Source organism: Eptesicus fuscus, chromosome 3, assembly GCF_027574615.1.
Source record: "Eptesicus fuscus isolate TK198812 chromosome 3, DD_ASM_mEF_20220401, whole genome shotgun sequence".
Taxonomy (NCBI): domain Eukaryota; kingdom Metazoa; phylum Chordata; class Mammalia; order Chiroptera; family Vespertilionidae; genus Eptesicus; species Eptesicus fuscus.
This window is the reverse complement of record NC_072475.1, coordinates 42,283,939-42,304,729: the sequence shown is the minus strand read 5'-3', so window position 1 is coordinate 42,304,729 and position 20,791 is coordinate 42,283,939. Positions and strand designations below refer to the sequence as shown.

The 20,791-nt window shown below is 47.0% G+C and overlaps 1 protein-coding gene and 1 long non-coding RNA gene across 3 annotated transcripts in view; one reads left to right on the top strand and one right to left on the bottom strand.

The window, feature by feature from the left end:
• The window catches only part of LOC129148560 (ATP-binding cassette sub-family C member 5-like), a 157,716-nt gene that overhangs the window by 58,776 nt on the left and 78,149 nt on the right, over positions 1–20,791 (top strand). The window contains exons 12-17 of one of the 2 annotated variants that reach the window (XM_054713785.1): positions 187–258; positions 1,255–1,379; positions 1,499–1,571; positions 3,195–3,398; positions 4,256–4,396; positions 11,722–11,783. The exons of the other annotated variant lie outside the window; for it this stretch is intronic. Of the exons in view, the coding sequence (XP_054569760.1) occupies positions 187–258; positions 1,255–1,379; positions 1,499–1,571; positions 3,195–3,398; positions 4,256–4,396; positions 11,722–11,730 (624 nt within the window). The 3' untranslated portion in view covers positions 11,731–11,783. Of the gene's footprint in view, positions 1–186; positions 259–1,254; positions 1,380–1,498; positions 1,572–3,194; positions 3,399–4,255; positions 4,397–11,721; positions 11,784–20,791 lie in introns of those variants that run through there. 2 annotated transcript variants of the gene reach the window in all.
• Positions 7,348–12,660, bottom strand: LOC129148562 (uncharacterized). The gene is made up of 4 exons (XR_008555539.1): positions 12,571–12,660; positions 10,835–10,899; positions 7,968–8,036; positions 7,348–7,425 (listed from the first exon to the last, which is right to left on the bottom strand). It is a non-coding gene; the product is annotated as an uncharacterized LOC129148562 (long non-coding RNA).

Below are 20,791 nucleotides of genomic sequence, written 5' to 3'. Positions count from 1 at the left end.
GAGAGAGAGAGAAAGAGAGAGAGAGAGAGAAAAGAGTTATTTGACTTGCTTGGTGATCAGGGAGGCAGTTTCCATATTAATGGACTGTAGTTAATGTGTTTTTCCTCAAAGAAATAGGAAGTCCCTGGAGGTGAGTGGTCAGTAGTCCTTGAATGACCTTCCCTCTCACTCTGTATTTTCTTCCAGGGTAAACTGGTTGGAATCTGTGGCAGTGTGGGAAGTGGAAAAACCTCTCTTATCTCAGCCATTTTAGGCCAGGTAAGATTTTGTTATTGTCCTTGGCATTTTTTTGCTTTTTTTCTCTGGACTTTGCTTAGCAAAGGCCTCAGAAAAACTGAATTTATTTCCTAGAGAGGATCAGGAAAAGTAGAAACAAAATGAACCCTTCATTCGCATCTCCCTGCCCCCCCTACACCCCCCACCCCCATTCCCCACTACATTCCCACCCCTTCACAGCATTGTGTCTGAAGGGAGCTTAGTGATCACCTGTATGTGGACACTGTATATTACAGTGTTTGAGAGGACAAGCTTTATGTGCAAGGACTACACAGACTGGTCAATGAAACTTTGTTCCAAGTTATAGCATCCCTCACCCAAGACAAATTGTCAATGATCAGTCCCAAAAGGAGCCCTGAAAGACGGTAAAATGGATAAATCAATTCATATCAATTACCATGACTGAAAACAATTCCAAGTGAACAGGTCATCATGTAGTTTCTTCATGTTGGAGGGGAGGGTTCACCATCGTTGTATGGATACTCGGTAATACTAGTTGATGTCGAACTGGATTTTTTCCCCCCTTTGATCCTCATTTTACAGAAGCAGCTGATCTAGCTAATAGCCTGGAATAATTCTGTAGATGAGTTGGCCTGCCCTAAAATTGAGGCTGTAAATCCTTACAGCATCCTCCCCAGGGGATTCTGAAAGGGCCTTCCACTTGTGCCTCCCTTAATTAAAACCGTTTGCATTTAGAAAGAAAGGTTGTAAAGTAGCCCATAGGTTGCTGAATGAAGTGTTGGTTCGTTCAAGTCATGGGTCGGCTGGGCTCCCATCGCTCATAAGCAGGGAGACCTTTGATTTTTCTTTGCTGTTGAAGCTCTCTGTGGAACAAAGGTGGGGTCTAGTTTTGGGTCCAAAAAGCAACCAAGGAAACTGCCAAAACTTTCAACTTCATTGTGGAATGTGGGGAGTTCTGCTGGCTTTAGGGGGATGGTTTTGCATTGTGATGCCATTGGATTGTGTCTGTCTCCCTAGATGACACTTGTAGAGGGCAGCATTGCAGTTGGTGGAACCTTGGCTTATGTGGCCCAGCAGGCCTGGATCCTCAATGCCACGCTGAGAGACAACATCCTTTTTGGGAAGGAATTTGATGAAGAAAGGCAAGAAATGCTTGGTTTCTGTCATGCTTTCTGTCTAGGCTGTGTGAGACACAAGGCACCCAAGCCACAGGCTCAACTCCAACCCTGTCCCTGATGCTGGGTCTCTTTCTGTTCTTCAGATACAACTCTGTGCTGAACAGCTGCTGCCTGCCGCCTGACCTGGCCATTCTCCCCAACAGTGATCTGACTGAGGTACAAGCCTTCTGCTCCCGATGGGGGCGTGTATGTAGCAGAGAGGATCCTGGGAGATGAGTGGCAGGGCTCTGCTGGAGTCACCTCCTAGGAGTGCATCTTAAATTCGTGGGAGAAAAACCTACACAGTGAGATTCACTTTCACTGGTACTTCATGTTAGGAAAGCATTTATGCCTTGTGGCTGGCATATCAACACTACCTGTTTTAAGCATATAAATATGTCATATTTCAGGTGGATTTTAAACAAAATCCCATTTTTGGTTCAGAGTTCGTGTTTTCTGCACTACTCATTTTTAAAACCACGAGTCAAGCATGTGCACATTGAGCTTCTTTCTTGAACCTCATTCTAACAACCTCCTTGTTCAAATGCAGTCTGCAGATAGCCCTCTCCTGTTAGAAAGGAAGAGGCCGCAACACAAATCCCTTTCTTTGGTTCTCTGCCCTGGAGCAGTTTCCAGAGCTGTGTCTTTGAAACTGGCTTTTTGAGTCCTGAGACATCGCCCATGAGCTGCCCTGGAGGTCTTTGGGGCTGGCACTTAGGTTTCAGCTGACTTCAGGTAAATCCCTCAAACCAGGTTTGGTGAATGGTTTAATTAGTTCACCGGCTCTCAAATCAAGGTGCCCAGATCAGCAGCATTCGGTGACACTGGGAACTTGTTAGAAATGCAAATTATTAGGCCCCACTCCAGACCTCCTGAATCAGAAACTCTAGGGGTGGGGCCCAAACACCTGTTTTTACAAGTCCTCAGGTAATTCTGATACCTGCTCAAGTTTGAAAACCTTTGCATTAACGGAATGTTTTTTTAAGGACGAGGTTTTTTAAAATTACAGGGCCCGTTACCATTTTACAATGGATGTATTCACTTGTCCTTTTAGTGATGTTTATCAGGTGCTTGTGTGCCAGCTGCATGTGCAGACACTTCTGGGTGTTGGGAACGTAAAGGAATAAGACAATAACTTGCACCCTCAGAAAGCTTAAGTGGAGAGGATGGGACACCCACACATGAGGCTCAAAACAAGCCGATGAAAAAGAATCCCTTTCTTTTGAGTGTTAGTAAGGAAGAGATGGGGGGTGGGGGTGGGGGGCGGGGATTTGCAGAGGAGAGGATGCCAAAAATGAGCAGGAATAGTACAGGAGAAGGTGTGACATTAGTCATGAGTGTTCATAATATATCCACAATTTAAGGGCTTCTATCCCAGGGTGTGCTGGGGGATTGGCAATGGATGCTGAGAGGTGCTGGGAACCTACTTTGTATGCCAAGTTTGGTTGTTTAAATTCTATCCTTCAGGGGTTTTGAAGAGTTTAAGGAAGGTTGTTCATGGTTAGCTTAATGTTTTGGAAAGCTCATTCTGCCCATAGAGAATGGACTGGTAGGGTGTCCAGGGGGTGGTGAGGCCAGATGAGGATTGATTAGTAACCAGATGATTGTGGGAGTGAAGGAGGTATCTAGGCCAACTCCCCACTGTGGGCCCTGGAGGATCATAGTGGCCTCTCATCCAGGCTGGGAATTCAGTACAAGATGCCGCTTTGGGTGGAGGAGAAGAATGGTGACTGGGGTAGTCACTAAACCCAGTTCTGGACTTGAGTTGGCGGCTCCACTATGCTTTCTGGGCTCCTATAGATTGGCGAGCGAGGAGCCAACCTGAGTGGTGGGCAGCGCCAAAGGATCAGCCTTGCCCGAGCCTTATATAGTGACCGGGACATCTACATCCTGGATGACCCCCTCAGTGCCTTAGATGCCCATGTGGCCAACCACATCTTCAACAGTGCTATCCAGAAGCACCTCAAGCCCAAGACGGTTCTGTTTGTTACCCACCAGCTACAGGTATGGTGCTTTCTTCCTTCCCCAGGCCACCCTCTGTGTCTTGAGAAATCAGACAGGAAGGGGGGCTTAGTCCTTCTAGGTACCTTTGTGGTCTAGAAGTTCCTGGAACCATCAGTGTTCATTTCCTCAGCAAATAGCCGCCTGGCCCACTATAGCAATAAAGCTTTTTGTATCACTGTACCAGATTGGCTATCTGCATCAGAGATGCTTGGAGCATGTTAACTTCTGCATATAAATCAGTAAGTGATGGAAGGGGTAGGTAGAAAATAGAGTTTGAGTATGAGATAGTGTGGAAAGCCTTATGTTAATTTAAGCAGGAACTGTTCAGGGAAAACAAGGTCTTCTCCCTCTGTCACTCCATGACAAGTTGCCACTTTGGAGAGCAGCTGAAGAATATTGCCATCTATTTTGCATACGTTGTCAGGTTTGGGGATTAACTCCCATCCTGCCACAGAAAGTCAGTAATTGTGTGTATTTCTCAGTGTAGTAACAGGGTGAAGCTTAATGCAAGGCTCTTGTGGCTCCACCAGATTTACGTCAAAAACTGGAGGAACTGTACTTGGTACTACATCTCGATAAAGTAGAGCAGAGGTTCTCAGTCTTGGCACTACTGACATATTGGGCCACATAGCTCTTTGATGTGGGGGCTGTCCTAGGCCTCCCTGGCCTCTGTCCACTAGATGGCCAGTAATACCCCTCTCTCCAATTTAAACAACCAACAGTGTCTCCAGATATTGCCAGATGTCCCCTGGGGGGCTCAATCGCTCCCAGGTGGGAAGTGCTAGACTAAGGTATGAGGGATTGGAATATTTGCACAAATATCAGTAACACCGTGTCATCCCTGCCTTTGTCTCTAGTACCTGGCTGATTGTGACCAAGTGATCTTCATGAAAGAAGGCTGTATTACCGAAAGGGGCACCCATGAGGAACTGATGAATCTAAAGGGTGATTATGCTACCATTTTTAATAACTTGCTGGGAGAGACGCCCCCAGTTGAGGTAAGAGTTATATGACATTTATGCATCTCTCCTTTCTAGCAAGGGAGGCATGACCTTCCTGAGGGCTAACTGGTCTCAGCTGAGTTCAGTGCCTGTGTTTTATTGGCAGAGCCCTATTTTCTGATGACCAGACTGCTGTGCTTTGGTTCACATACGAATTCTATTCTAGGAGAGCAGGATTGTGGGGCTGGTGAGCCAAGGACTTCTGTCAATGAGAACTTATTAATGAGGCCATGACAGGGAGAACAATATGGGCTCTGTGTGTTGTCAAAGTAAAATACGTCCAAACCTGTAGAGAATTTTTATGAATTTATTTGAGCCAAACTGATGACATTGCTGGGAAGCAAGATCTTAAATGCTCTGGAGAATGTCAGTTTGCAGATTCTTTTATACATTTGGAATTAAGGAGGGAACATAAGGAAGATTACATGGAGGTGGGAAAAAGCAGGGCAGAGATTAGATTACATGACAGTTAACAAGAGAATGTGCTCTCTTGAGGGTGGTTAAGCTTACGGGGTCTGGGAAAAGGGATTACTCTGGCATTTCAAAGGTTTATTAACCTAGATGCACAAGAATAAGGCTTGCTTAAGGCAAAGATAAACCTTCCACTAAAGAAGTTATAGGCCTGGGGCATCACTACCCACCGTGACCTGTCCAGTTAGAAATTAATGTTTAGATCACCCTGTGAGGTTACTTTCTTATGAAGCTCCTTTTTCAATAAACAAGTGAATAAAGAACCAGGAAAGAGAAATTACTCCTTGTATACATTTGAAAATGATCCGTGGTACCCTGGCTGCTGATTTTTCACTCATTAACTAACAACTATTATGTCCCAACTAGAGGCCCGGTGCACAAAATTCGTGCATGGTCGGGGGGTATCCCTCAGCCCAGCTGGCACCCTCTCCAATCTGGGACCCCTCGAGGGATGTCCTACTGCCCTCTCACAATCCAGGACTGCTGGCTCCCAACTGCTCACCTGCCTGCCTGCCTACTGCCCTCCCCTGCTGGCCTGGTCCCTCGCAACTGCCCTCCCTTGCTGGCCTGATCACCCAAAACTGCCCTCCCCTGCCGGCCATCTTGTGGCGGCCATCTTGTGTCCATATGGGGGCAGCCATCCTGTGTGTTTTGGAGTAATGGTCACTTTGCATATTACCTCTTTATTAGATAGGATTACTAGATTAGGCACTTCATAGATGTCATCCTATTTTAGTCATTTAAACAGAGTTCTGTAGCAAAATATGATTATCCCTTACTTTTACAGCTGAGGAAATGGAAGCTCAGAAAAGTTAAGCAGCTTACTAATGTTAAACAACAAAATTCAACTGTGTAAATTTGAAGATCTAATTGGCTTTATCAAGTGATTTGTGAATCTGACAGCATCCCTTCTAGCAACTAGAAGGGCAGAAAGAGGGTGGGAAGTAGAGATTTAAAAAGTGGATTATTTCAGTTGAAGTCATCTTTTCTTAGGGGAAGACAGGGGGCCTTAAGAGGCAGGTTACTTCCCTAGTGTTGATCAGGAAGTTCCAGACTGGGGGATTTAACATTGCACTCCTGGAAGAGGCTGAAACTGCAGTTAGGTTAGGTACTGAGTCTCGGTGTGGCTTAGCAAACGTGACTCCATTTGGGGCCTTTTAAAAATATATAAACAAGGGCACTTTGACTCTGAAGTGCTCTTTCTGGCATGCTGCCTGCCCCCTGTGGCAACAGAGAGATGGCAGCTTTCCATGGCTTTACTCTCGGCTCCGAGTTAGGCAAATCCAAGGGAGTACTTACTTAGAGCTCGCCAAATCGCGTGTTCTTCCTTCTTGCCAACCTGCTCTCATGCAAAGTCCTTATTCTGTAGGCACCTTGGGTCCTAGGAGTGTACTCAGGCTGGGCTATAGGCTACTTCTTAGCTACCAGGTCATTTCGGCCTTTTGGAATAACTCAAGCATTATTCCAAGTGTCATCAGTAACTTCCATCGAGACACCCTAATGCAGATTTGGATTTATGATCTCTCCCTGCGACTCTCAAAGTACTTACTCTTCAGATCATTTCCTCCTCACTGTAGACTCAGAGGAAAATGAGAAGAAGAGAATCTAAAGTACGAAATGTCCAAGGAACAATGAACTTGGACAGCTCGTGAGTTGTAGTGGAGGAGCACACTTTCAGTTTGTCACTTAACTCTCCTGAGTTTCACTTTCTTCATCTTACAAATGGGGATGGCATCTGCCTCTTAGAATTGTTGCATCAGTTAAATGAAATAATATGTAATCTTCTTACGCTAGTAAGAGGTCAGCAAATGGACGTATTCTCTCTAGACCAGCATTCACCAACCGGTGGTCCGTGAAGTCCGAAAGGTTGGCGACCGCTGGTTTAAGAAAAGCTTTGGAGCAGCGGTCGCCATCCGGTGGTCCGCAGACCACTGGTGGTACGTGAGGTCCAGAAGGTTGGCGACCACTGCTTTAGACAGTGCATTTACTCATGTACTGCAGTAAATAAAGAATTTAGGGTCCTATGAAGAGATAAGAAGAACTTGGAAAGGAGAGCATTAGAGGGTTTCTAATCTCCTGGGTTCAATTTGATGCACGTTTACCAAGCTCCTCTGTGCCCCGTTATGGGAAGTTCTGGGTGTTAGGCCCTGTGGGGTTCTAACCACGAGTGAGATGTCATCTCTCTCCTGAGGGACTTGGGGTCTCAGGGAAGACCAGTGCACCATGCTCTTCACCAGGTTCCATTTAAAGCAACTGTGCTGTCATGGAGTGCTACTAACAAAGTGCCTGGGGGGCGGGGCTGAACTCGATTCTAGACAAATCTGAGTTACCTCAGGGAGGGTGTAAGATTTGAAATCTGTTTGAATGAAGACAACTGTGACTGTGTTGGGACAAGGGGAGGGCATTCCAAGTGAGGGACCAATGTGGACAAAGTGGGAGGTCACAGTGATGAGAGGAATGGCAGGAAATCCAGTTTGGCATGAGAGTGGGAGCCCCAGGAATAGGAGAGGAGCTTGCAGTTAGGCTGGGGCCAGGAGGTGGAGTTCTTGAAGGAGCTGAGGAAGTACAAGAAATGAATATAGATGAGCCTTTTAAGAAGTTGGAAGGATTGCTTTTCAGTAATACCAGCAGCTTGACATGATTCTCTCATATGTCGCGTGGACATTTGTCTGAATGACCATATCATAAATGGAGACGCTTTTTTTTTTTTAATTTTAGATTAATTTAAAAAAGGAAACCAGTGGTTCACAGAAGTCAGGAGACAAGGGTCCCAAAACAGGATCAGTAAAGGAGAAAGCAGTGAAGCCAGAGGAAGGTAACGACCTTTTTTGAGATTTTAGATTTGTCATTAAAGTATATCAGAAGTCATGCCATATGGTGACTCATGATGTTTGATAAGACTGTGGATGTTTGATAACACTGTGTGTGGTAGAGTACCTGGCCTTATATGCCTGGAATAACAGCATTCTTATATAATATCAGGAGACTATGAGGCACCTTCTGTTTGCTTAAACAGACCAAGGCAATAAGAATTATAGCTGAGTCACCCTGAGTATGAAAAAAGGGGAAAGGTGTACCCACCCTTCCTGTGACTCACCTGTGCCTTTTAAAAATCAGTTCCCACCACGGCAGAGGCGGTCCAGCTGCAGGGACGCCTGTGTTCTTCCTGTTAGAATGGGACGCTCCTTGGAGATTGCCCCAGAATGTGGCAAGGTCACACCTGGGTTTCTCCCAGCAACTTTCCCTATCCAAAGTCCTGTTCTTTCAACACTTTATCTTGTCAACTGAAACAAATCTTGGGAGTTAGAAAAACAATCCTGTCTAATAAAGAGGGAATATGCTAATTGACCATGACTCCGTCACAAAGATGGCTGCACCCACAGCTGAGGCCAAGTTCCCATAAGGAGCCTTAACGAGCAATCAGCAGGGACCTGAGGCTACGCCCTCTCCCGTCTCCATGGGGCTTGACAGGGGACCTCGGGCTGCACCCCCCACCCCAGCACCAGGTCGGGGAACCTCAGACCGCACCCCCCACCTGGCGGGGCTTGATGGGGGACCCCAGGCCATGCCCCCAGCCCACCGGGGCTTGACAGGGGACCTCAAGGTGCATCCCAGTGCTGGGTCGGGGGAACTCAGGTTGTGCCCCCTGCCCAGCGGGGCTTGACGGGGGATCTCATGGCATGCCCCCCACCCTGGTATGGGCTGGGGGACCTCAGGCCACGCCCCCCGTCCTGGTGCCAGTACAGAGGACCTGAAGCTATGCCCCCTGCCCAGTAGGGCTTGACAAGGGTGGGACTGGCCGGGTCTGGATCTAGCCCAATGGGGGGAGACGGGCGGCCGGGTCTGGGTCTTACGGGATTTTGAGGCACATGTGGGTGGGCGGGGACTTGACTCTGGGTCACGTGGTGTGCCCCAGACTCTGACAGGAGGAAGGTTTTCATATACATTTTACTAATTTTCTTTCATCTCTGACACTTCTATTATAGAGAAAGGCAAATAGCAATATTAAATTACTAGAGGCCCGGTGCACGAAATTCTTGCACGGAGGGGCGTTGTCCCTCAGCCCAGCCTGTACCCTCTCCAATATGGGACCCCTTGAGGGATGTCCGACTGCCCGTTTAGGCCCGATTCTGGTGGGATCGGGCCTAAACGGGCAGTCGGACATCCCTCTCACAATCCAGGACTGCTGGCTCCCAACTGCTTGCCTGCCTGCCTTCCTGATTGCCCCTAACCACTTCTGCCTGCCAGCCTGATCACCCCCTAACCACTCTGCTGCCAGCCTGTTTGCCCCCAACTTCCCTCCTCTGCCGGCCTGGTCACCCCTAACTGCTCTCTCCTGCAGTGTTGATCACCTCCAACTGCCCTCCCTTGCAAGCCTGGTCCTCTCAACTGCCCTCCCTTGCAGGCCGGGTGCCTCCCAACTGCCCTCTCCTGCTGGCCATCTTGTGGTGGCCATCTTGTGTCCACATGGGGGCAGGATCTTTGACTACATCGGGGCAGCTATATTGTGTGTTGCAGTGATGATCAATCTGCATAGTACTCTTTTATTAGATAGGATAGAGGCCTGGTACAGGGTTGGGGGCCAGCTGGTTTGCCCTGAAGGGCGTCCCAGATCAGGTGGGGGTTCCCTTGGGGTGTGGGGCAGCCTGAGCGAGGGGCCTGTGGTGGTGTGCAGGCCGGCCACGCCCCCTGGCAACCCACGCGGAGGCCCTGGTATCTGGAATTTATTTTCCTTCTACAATTGAAATTTTGTAGCCTGGAGCGGAGCCAAGCCTGGGGCTCCCTCCGAGGCCGGCAGCCATTTGTGTTGGGGTTATAATTGAAACTTTGTTGCCTTAAGCGGGTGGGCCCGGCCAGGGTGTGCAGAAAGCTTTGCTTTTGCCGGCAGCAACCCTGGCCTGTTCTCTCAAGCTTCATTCTGCCGCCATTTCTGTTTGAATTTGTTTACCTTCTATAATTGGAACTTTGTAGCTTGAGTGGAGGCTTCAGCCTGGCAAGGGCAGGCGGAAAGTTGGCTTCCTCTGTTACCTAGGAAACCTTGCTCTCTGTGGCTGCAGCCATCTTGGTTTGGATTAATTTGCATGCTCGCTCTGATGGGATGGTGGGCGTGCCTTGTGGGTGTGTTGGAGGTATGGTCAATTTGCATATTTGTCTATTATTAGATAGGATTTCCTCTAATTAATCCCCTTTTAATGTGCATGAATTTCGTGCACCGGGCCACTAGTTTACAATACTTAAGGTGTTTTCACCTTGGTGAATTTTAAGCTGCAAGTCAGTCCCTCACCTTCCCGCATCCCCCCCAAAAAAAGAATGCAGTCCTGTTTTACAGCTCTCTTTCTGTTGTATCATGTCCTCACCTGAGGTTTTGAATCCTGGGTTTGCCTCTGTTTTCACTTCCTGGGTCTTAAAACTGCAGCAGGTGTTTGGTGTTAGGAGTTGACCATCCTGATTTACCACTCCCTGCCTCTTCTTTCTTTTACTAAACCAGGTAACAATTCTGAATTCAGGTGTGATTTAAGATAGCTTACTCACACACACTAAACAAACACAGTACAGCCGGCTGAGACATCTATCCGTTCCTGCCAGAAGCAGTACAAAAAGCCAGAATGTTCTCAGGGAACATTTGTTCTCTGCAGAGCCACTAACCTGGAGACTGGCAACTGTTAAAGTGCTCCTGGCCTGTGTGGCTTGTTCCACATAATTAAAAGTGTGTGATGAAGAGGAAGAGGTGCCCTGTAGGGCATCAATCATCTGACCGTGCCAGGGAACCCCTGGGTGCTACCTTTGAATCTTTTCTCTTCCCCTACGCAGTCACCACGTCCTACTGAATTTACTCCCGAGACTCCATCCCTATTGCCACAACCTGGTTCTGGCCTTTATCCTCTCATACCTATGTTCCTGCTGTCCATCCTCCATGCAGACAGCTGGGCGATAGGGTTGAAAACAGGAGACTCACCAACTCACCTTCCTGCATGGAGTCTTCAGTGGCCTCCTCCCAGTTTCAAAGCAGTGTTTTCCAATCTTTTTCCCTGATATGGCAGACACAGAAAATGCCATTATTTGCGTGTGATGCTGGGGTGCATGGAAGAGGCTGCTCGCTGCCAGAGGTGACTGGACTGGCCATCCCAGGGCCCATCTAGCCCAGTAGGGCTGAGAGTCAAATCTCCACACACCTGTAGCCCATTCTCGAGAAGTTCCTCTCTGAAGGGTAACTTTCAAGTACCTCTGACAGAGCACAGCCTGCCTAATCCACCTGGTCTCTTGCCACTCCACCGGCACACACACTGTTCAGGCTGTGCTGGCTTGGTTGTCTATACTTACTGCCCTGCTGTTTCCCCACCTCTGTGGTGGTGCTCACGTTATCTCTTCTGCCCATTGTTTCCCCAACTGGCCGACTCTGGCTTACCTTCAAGGTGCTATATAGACTGCACATAAAGTCTTCCCTGAAACCTCCCTGCTAACCACTGCACAGCTCCCCCAAGTAGGTTAGCTATACCCCCTGGGCGTCCCATGCTGCCCTGCATGTAGCTCTAGCATTGCATCTAACACATTTTACTAGAATTATGTGTTTATTTACCTGTCTGTCCTACCAGACTGTGGAAGGACCCTCAAGGGCAGGAACCTGGTCTTATTCGTCTTGACTATTCCAGGGTCTCATCCTGGGCCTGTTTATAGGAAGTACTTAGTAAATGTTAAATGGGTGAATGAATGCTTCTGATAAAGAGGAAATAATTCTGAACTAGAGCCCTGTGAAGCTATAGGCTCTTTGATTTTGCTCTTCTATGTAGGTGCCTTCGTTTTGGAAAAGTAGCTTTTTCCTTCTGAGTTCATGTTTCTTTTTTCTCCCCTAGGGCCGCTGATGCAAGCAGAGGAGAAGGGGCAGGGTTCTGTGCCGTGGTCAGTGTATGGTGTCTATATTAAGGCTGCCGGGGGCCCCTTGGCTTTCTTGTTCATTATATCCCTCTTCATATTGAACGTGGGCAGTGCCGCCTTCAGCAACTGGTGGTTGAGTTACTGGATCAACGAAGGAAGTGGGGTAAGGTTCCTCATTAATGGGAAATTATATGCCTAAGAATATGGCCATCTCTCCATATTCCCTGGCCATTCTTAAGGAAACTAGTTTTCGATTAAAAGACACAATGAGCCGAAACCAGTTTGGCTCAGTGGGTAGAGCGTCGGCCTGCGGACTCAAGGGTCCCAGGTTCGATTCCGGTCAAGGGCATGTACCTTGGTTGTGGGCACATCCCCAGCAGGGGCTGTGCAAGAGGCAGCTGATCGATGTTTCTCTCTCATCGATGTTTCTAACTCTCTATCCCTCTCTCTTCCTCTCTGTAAAAAATCAATAAAATATATTAAAAAAATAAAAATAAATAAAAGACACAATGAACAAGGGTCACCCAGGATGAAAAAGAGGGGTCCCTAATGTAACCTCACAATATAGTTGCTCCCTGACCAACTCAAGATGCATGTAGAGCTTATCATAGCACACCTGTGGGCTGTCTGCCCTCGTCCATTAGAAAAGAGTGAAGGAGGGACAGCGCCCTCCTCGTGTTTGCCACACCAGGTCCCAGAGTCCTTATCCTGCGCCCTCCCCTGAGCTGAGAGTGGCCCTAAGCAGGGTTTCTGGCCGTCCCTGGGAGTCTAGCCTCACAGAGCCCTGCCTCCAAACAGAACAGCACGGTGAGTCACGGGAACAGCACCTTCGTGAGCAGCAGCATGAAGGACAATCCTCACAGGCAGTACTATGCCAGCATTTATGTCCTCTCCATGGTCGTCATGCTGATCCTGAAAGCCGTTCAAGGAGTGGCCTTTGTCAAGGTATGCGGTGGTGGCCTCTGCTCCTGCTCACCCAGCTGACCGGTCCGGCTTCTCACGGCCTCTCCCAGATTCATCCTGAGGAGGGAGCTCCTTTGAGACACAGTGGCCTTCACTGGAATGACCTGTATCCCATTAGCTTCAGCCTTTTCCCATTAGCCACCTCCTCCCTCCGTGGCCATGTGCCCCTCTCCAGTTTTGGGAGTGGACGGCCTGTGGAGTAGGGACTGAGCCTGCCTGAGTGCCTGGGTTCCTGGGCCCTGCTCACTGTGCACTCTGCTCCGTAGGGCACGCTGCGAGCCTCCTCCCGGCTCCATAACGAGCTCTTCCGAAGGATCCTCCGAAGCCCTATGAAGTTTTTTGACACCACCCCCACGGGGAGAATTCTCAACAGGTTTTCTAGAGACATGGATGAAGGTATTTCTTACCACTGTTCTCTGTGCCCTCCCGCCTTCTAGTTGACACTCCCCGATAGTGCAGGTCTGTGCGGCCGTACACTCTGAGAGGACAGTGGCTGCTGGTGCTGGTCCCAGGAACATTGTAGTTTTGGCATTTTCTTCAGGTTGCAACTTATATTTAAGCAAAAGCCCCATCTTATTTTTCACGTTTCATCTAAGTTTTCATTCGATCTTATTTAACCTGAAACAAATTCAGAGGCTTGAGTTAGTATAAGGGCTTTGGACCTTGGAGGGTCATTTGAGATTCCAAAACATTTATTTGGAGGGCAGTTCGTTGCTTTTTGGACACCTACAACCTCTGGCAGGTTTTCTGGGTGCTGCCTGGGCTGTGCCAGCACCAGAACTTAAATGCTTCCCAGAGCCCAGACTATTAGTAATGCCACCTGACATTTATTGAAGGCGTCCTGGGTGCTGAATGTTCTACACGCCCTGTCCTGAGCCTCACAGCAGCCCTACAAGGTGGGTATTGTTTCACCCACTGAATACATGAGAAAGCTGATGCCTGGAAAGGTTAAATAACTTGCCCAAGATTGCACAGCCATTAGATAGCAAAGTGGGAATTGAGCCCAGGTCTTTTTGACCCAGAGCTAATGTTTTTGCTGCTCTGTGTTGCTCCCATAGAGGAGTTGATTACAGGTGCTGATAAGCATTGTAAAGCCATGGCCACAGGTAGCAAGGGCTCAAGACCATCACTGACACACAGAACTGATGCATAACATGATCCCATTTCTGTTACACACACACACACACACACAAACGGAGAAAAGACTGAAATTAAAAAATCAGCGGTATCAGTATATCTGAGAGTTGTATGAAAATACTCCAATCCCTCTCCCCTCCAAAAAAAGGTAGGGGGAGGAGATAGTCAAAAAGGAGATGAAGAAAATGTTGATCTTCTCAAGTTTCTATTCTCTTGACTTTTGGGCATGTTTGACTTTTCATGATGAAAATTTTCTTTTTCTTTTTTTTCTTCTTTAATTTGTCTTTATTGTTGAAAGTATTACAGATGTTCCCTTTTTCCCCCCATTAACCCCCTCACCCCCTACCCACCCATCCCAAGCCTTCACCACACTACTGTCTGCATCTATGGGCTATGCATATAAGTTCCCCAGTTCATCTCTCCCTACCCAACCGCACCTTCCCTCTGAGATTCGCTAGTCTGTTCCATGCCTCTATGTCTCTGGATCTATTTTTTAAATGTTAACAGCAAATTCATTGTTTTTGGTGAGAATGAATATTATGTGTAATCTTTTTTTGTATATTTTCAAAATATTTTATAACAAGCATATATTACTTTGTAAAAGGAGGAAGTGTTTAAAGGAGGTGGGCAACATAGTGAACTAAAAGAGGGCATATGCCTGGCTGGCGTGACTCAGTGGTTGAGCATTGACCTATGAATCAGGAGGTCACTGTTGGATTCCCAGTCAGGGCACATGCCCAGGTTGCAGGTCGATCCTCAGTATGGGGCGTGCAGGAGGCAGCCGATCAATGATTCTCTCTTATCATTGATGTTTCTATCCCTCTTTCCTTCTCCCTTCTTCTCAGAAATTAATAAAAATATATTTTTTAAAAAATGAGGGCACAGAGGGGAAACAATACTTACATTTTCTTGGGACAAGAAAAATTAGAGCAATCAGGTCTCTGGGATTTGTATTTATTTTTTGTCAGACTGTTTAAAAGGCAACACACAAATCTTAGGTAAGATTTTGAGGAATGCCTGGCTTGCGTGGCTCACTGGTTGAGCTTCGACCTATGAACCAGGAGGTCATGGTTCGATTCCTGGTCAGGGCACATGCCTGGGTTGCGGGCTTGATCCCCCAGTGTGGGGTGCGAAGGAGGCAGCCAATCAATGAGTCTCTCATTGTTAATGTTTCTCTCTCTGAAATCAATAAAAAAATATATTTTTAAAGACTTTGGGGAATGTCTTTTTGTTTTTTTAATTTTGGGTTCCTTGTTTCCTGTTTGCGGATTTACACAGCCTGACACTTGTTTCTTTACCGTTTCCCCAGTCGATGTGCGCATGCCCTTCCAGGCTGAGATGTTCCTCCAAAATGTCATCCTGGTGTTGTTCGGTGTTGGGATGATCGCAGGGGTTTTCCCATGGTTACTGGTGGCAGTGGCGCCCCTTGTCATTCTCTTTGCAGTTCTGCACATTGTGTCCAGGTAAAGCGGAAGGGTTCGTGTCTTCCAGGGCAGAGGACAGAGCTGGAGTTGCTGTCCACCCTCTGACACAGAACTCGTTCTCTCTCCAGGATCCTGGTTCGCGAGCTGAAGCGTCTGGACAATATCACGCAGTCACCTTTCCTCTCCCACATCACATGCAGCATACAGGGCCTTGCCACCATCCATGCCTACAACAAGGGGCAGGAGTTTCTGCACAGGTAAGCGCTGAGGGGGGCCAAAAGGCTCAAGCATAGCCAGCATCCCTGAATTTAATCAAGAGTCCAAGAATAGGGGATTATAATGCTCATCACCAGTGATTTAATTGTCTCTGATTAAAGTTCACTCACTTGGTGGAACTCCCTTCTGAGCAAACGAGAAGACAAAAACACAGATTTGGAGTTGGTTGGCTTTTGGTCCTGAATGACCATATTTGGTGGAGTTTTGCTGGTTTGTTGTTTTTTTGTTTTTTTTTGGAACTGTAAAAGACAGTCATTGGTGCTAGACTGACATTTTATTTGGTTGAATATTGTTTATATGAGATTTTTATGTACCTAATCATTGTGGAGATTGATATTAACAAGAGATTAGAACTAATTCAGTGATTTCCAACATGGAGCATATGCTCCACAGAGGGGCAATTCGATTATTAAGGGGAGCAATTCGAGAATGAGTTATTAACAGTGAATTTTTTTCATTTCTTATGATCCTAGGGGCCTCATATTCAGTATATAAATATATATTGTGACATATTTATGCATTTCAGTCCTCTGTTTTATATTTTGAAACTTTATTTGCTATTTTTTCATATCAGTTCATATTATTTTTTTAACAATTTTTCTTAGTGATTTCTTTCTCAGTATTTCAACTGTCCTTTCGTTCTTTTATTTTTCTCTTTCATGGATGCCATGTTCTTTAGAAACTTGTTTAGACCAAGTTAGTGGCCTTTTATGCTTCCTCCACGTGAATAGGAGTTCACTCTTTGAATAATAAGAATTAAATGGGAGGGCATCAGGATTTTAGAGATGCTTAGGTGGGGCATGGCCAAAAAAAGGCTGAGAACCACTGAACTAACAAAGTCATTCAACAGAGGACTGGTTAAAGGAGCTACAGTATCCTCGTAGAGTGGAATATTGTGTGGCCCTTCAAAACATGAGACTAGCCCTGCCGCATAGCTCAGTTGGTTAGAGCATCATCCCAAAATGCCAAGGTTGTGGGTTCAGTCCCTGGTCAGGGCATATACAGGAAGCAACCAATGAATCCATAAATAAGTGGAGCAACAAAATGATGTCTCTCTCTCCTTCCCTTCCTTTCTCTTTCTCTAAAATTAATAAACCAAAAACAAACAAAAAAAATGAGGCAGCTCTAAAGGTACTGATCTAGAAAGATTTCTAAGATATATTAGTGAAAGAGCAAGGTACCGATGTGTCTATGCTAGTCTCCTTTTTAAGTGTGTTTATATATATAACATTTAGAATATATCTGAAAGGATACACAAGAAACTAATAGCCACTGAAGAGGAGGGGAATAGGGTAGCTGGAGAATGGACGGGAGGAAAATTGACTTTTCATGGTAAAACTTGTGTACCCTTTAAATAGTCTGTCCTATGCATATATTGTCTATTCCAAAAATTAAGCGATTAATTTTTTAAAAAATATATTTTATTGATTTTTTACAGAGAGGAAGGGAGAGGGATAGAGAGCTAGAAACATCGATGAGAGAGAAACATCGACCAGCTCCCTCCTGCACACTCCCTACCGGGGATGTGCCTGCAACCAATGTACATGCCCTTGACCGGAATCGAACCTGGGACCTTTCAGTCCGCAGACCGACGCTCTATCCACTGAGCCAAACCGGCTTCGGCACGATTAATTTTTTTTTAATATAGAGTAAAACAATTAGGCTAAACAATGTAGAAAAATAACCTTAACTTTCAGTGAAAAAGAAGAAAATATACTATGTACAAGTGTGTTTATGCATGTGTGTGTATATATACATGTACATGTAAGTACATTGAAAAAATGCTGGAAGGAAATGTAGCCAGATATTAACTCTGGTTTTAACTGGTAAGGTTATGGACTTTTGCATTTTTCCCTTAATTGCATTTTCTAATTTTCTCTAAAGAGCACATGTCTTATTGTAAGGAAGAAATGTGTTGTTGTTGTTTTTTTTTTTTAAAGCAAAACACATTTGCTAGAAAGACTTTCTGCTCTGGAATCCTGGTTATGGACTCCAGATGGGGTCTCGTCTGCTCTCTGGGACCCCTCGTGACAGTGGTGTCTCCCCTCCTCCATTGGGAAAGGTTGTCTGTATATTTGTTTGCTGTGGTTCAGCTCCTGGCTCTTTGTTCCATGGCTGTGGGAAACAGTACCATTCTGCCCAGTGATGGTGTGTCAGCAACAATTTCCACTTTACTGTATTCATTCTGAGAGTTTCCTTGTCCTGGCTTTGGGCCATTTCTGCAGTTTGCCTTTTAACCTTTATTTTTGTGAGAAAATGACCCCTAACCTATGACATTTTTTCTGACGTTTAGCACAGCCTCTTTATTTGGTCTCCTTCCCCCTACTTTCCCTATGCTGTTAAAGTAGATATTTTCCCCTAACATCTTCAATATGTTTCTTTGAAAGTGTAAAACTAGAAAACCCCATGTCCTCCTATTTGTGGAGCATGGAGTACTCCGTACTCTAAGTTTCCATATCATTCTCTTCATTACAAACAGAAAATACTGAAGTATTAGCCCCCGTCCATAATTCACCAGAGCTTTGACATCATCCATGACCAGGGTCACCTGGTACCTTATTTGCCTATTAGCTGTCTGCCTTCCTCACAGGTACCAGGAGCTGCTGGACCACAACCAAAGTCCTTTCTACCTATTCGTGTGCTCAATGCGGTGGCTGGCTGTGCGGCTCGACCTGATCAGCATCACCCTGATCACCACCACTGGGCTGATGGTCGTTCTCATGCATGGGCATATTTCCCCGGCCTACGCTGGACTCGCCATCTCTTACGCCATCCAGGTCAGTCTCTGGGATGGGGCATCACCTTCGCTCCTTTTGAGTCCTTCCTATGTTGGCCTTGGAGAGGCATGGTAGGGGCCTCTACCCTAAGTCACTGTTTCACCTCTGACGCCCAGAGTGCCACGCAGACTGCTTTAAAGTAACCATCTGGGGCGGGAGGCTGGGAGGGCAGGAGGGGTGGTATCTATATATCTATATCTATATATATCTATATAGGTATACATAGATATAGATATATAGATACAGATATAGATATAAAAGGCTAATATGCAACGTGTCCCCTTGGGAGTTTGACCAGAAGACCAGGAGTTCGATCGCTCGCTATGATGTGTGCTGACCACCAGGGGGTGGCGCGGAACGAAGGAAGGCCCCAGCCAGCAGCCAGCAGGCCCCATTGGCCCTGATCGCCGGCCAGGCCTAGGGACCCTACCCATGCACGAATTTCGTGCACTGGACTTCTAGTCTATACTAATAAAAGGGAATATGCTAAATAGACCAGGTCAACCGGACATCTTCTGGACATCTTCCGGACATCCGACTTCCTTGATGGTGGCGGGGGCCGAGGCAGAGGCAGTTAGGAGTGATCAGGCCAGCAGGGGAGCAAGCAGTTAGGGGCTATCAGGGGAACAAGCAGTTAAGGATGATCAGGCTGGCGGGGGAGCAAGCAGTTAGAGGTGAGATCAGGCCAGTGAGGGGGAGCAAGCAGGGGCGAGATCAGGCCGGCGCAGGGGAGCAAGCAGTTAGGGGCAATCAGGCTGGCGAGGGAGCAAGCAGTTAGGGGTGAGATCAGGCCGGTGAGGGCGAGCAAGCAGTTAGGGGTGAGATCAGGCCGGTGAGGGCGAGCAAGCAATTAGGGGCGAGATCAGGCCGGCGCAGGGGAGCAAGCAGTTAGGGACAATCAGGCTGGCGAGGGAGCAAGCAGTTAGGGGGCAATCAGGCCGGCACGGGGGAGCAAGCAGTTAGGGGTGAGATCAGGCCGGTGAGGGCAAGCAAGCAGTTAGGTGACGATCAGGCTGGCGAGGGAGCAAGCAGTTAGGGGTGAGATCAGGCCAGTGAGGGCGAGCAAGCAGTTAGGGGCGAGATCAGGCCGGTGAGGGGGAGCAAGCAGTTAGGGGGCAATCAGGCCAAGCATGGGGGCGGTTAGGCGGTGATCAGGCCAGCAGGGGAGCGGTTAGGGGGCAATCAGGCAGGCAGGCAGGCAGAGGCGGTTAGGGGCAATAAGGCAGGCAGGCAGGCGAGCGGTTAGGAGCCAGCAGTCCTGGATTGTGAGAGGGATGTTCGGGCTTAAACCGGCAGTCGGACATCCCCCGAGGGTTCCCAGATTGGACAGGGTGCAGGCTGGGCTGAGGGACACTCCCTTCCCCCGTGCATGAATTTCGTGCACCAGGCCTCTAGTGTAGGAATAAAGGGATTTAAGGCTGTTGCAAGTGTTTAAGAAATCGGTGCTATTTTCTTCATAAAGGTGCTTTTGAAAATAGTTTTTTAATTGTAGGTTTCTGAATTCACCATCCTGTCATCTCTGGCCTCTTCATAGTCTTCAAAGACATACTCAGTTTGCTTCTTATGTGCATTTTTTCCCCCAGGCTCCTGCTTTTCCCCAACACTGTTACATGTGGAAAGCTTTCTGGTCTCTAGGAATGGTTTATGGTTTTTAGCTCAAAAAAAACTGGGAACTTGAGCTCTGACTAGGTATTTGAAGATGTTAAGGAATTATTATTAACTTTTTAGATGTCATCATGGTATTGAATAATGGTATTGTGCTTTTAAAGATTTTATACTTTAGAGAGATACAAGCTGGAATATTTATGGATGAAATAATAGGATAGCTTGGATTTGCTTCCAAATAATATAGAAGGATGAGGTGATGTAAAGGAAACAATATTATCTGTGAGTTGACAGTGTTTTAAGACGGATGTTTGGTACATGGGAATTTATTATAATGTCCTCTCTCCTCTTGTACATGTTGGACGTTTTTCCATATTGTAAAGATAAACTAAAAAGTAGCCAAAGAAACCTGAGAAGAGGTATGTACATGTATCTGTACATATCCCCCAAGGCTGTCCATGCTCTGCAGACTTCCTTGATCTTTGGATGGGCAGTAGTAGAATCCTTCGTCTGACGTGCACAGGGGCTCTGCCCGCACTTTCTGCTCAGCCTTCTTTCCCTTTGTTGACGTTCCTGGAAGCCTGCCCACTGGCTGCTCACAGGTTGATTCGCTGTGTCTGCCATAGCAGGTGCAGGTATAAGTATGCAGCTTCAGATACGTGTTCCTGGACACGCAAAGATGGGTGGAAAGCCATTGGATGCAGGAAAGTTAGTGCCAGCAGTACCACGTTGCCACCTGCACTCACAGAGAATTACAGATGACTGGGGGTGGGGGTGTAATGCGCATTGTCTTAAATGTTTAGAGAATGACTCCGTTCATAAAACCAGCTGCTGTATGTGCCCAGTTCTTATGATTGAGCTGTGGT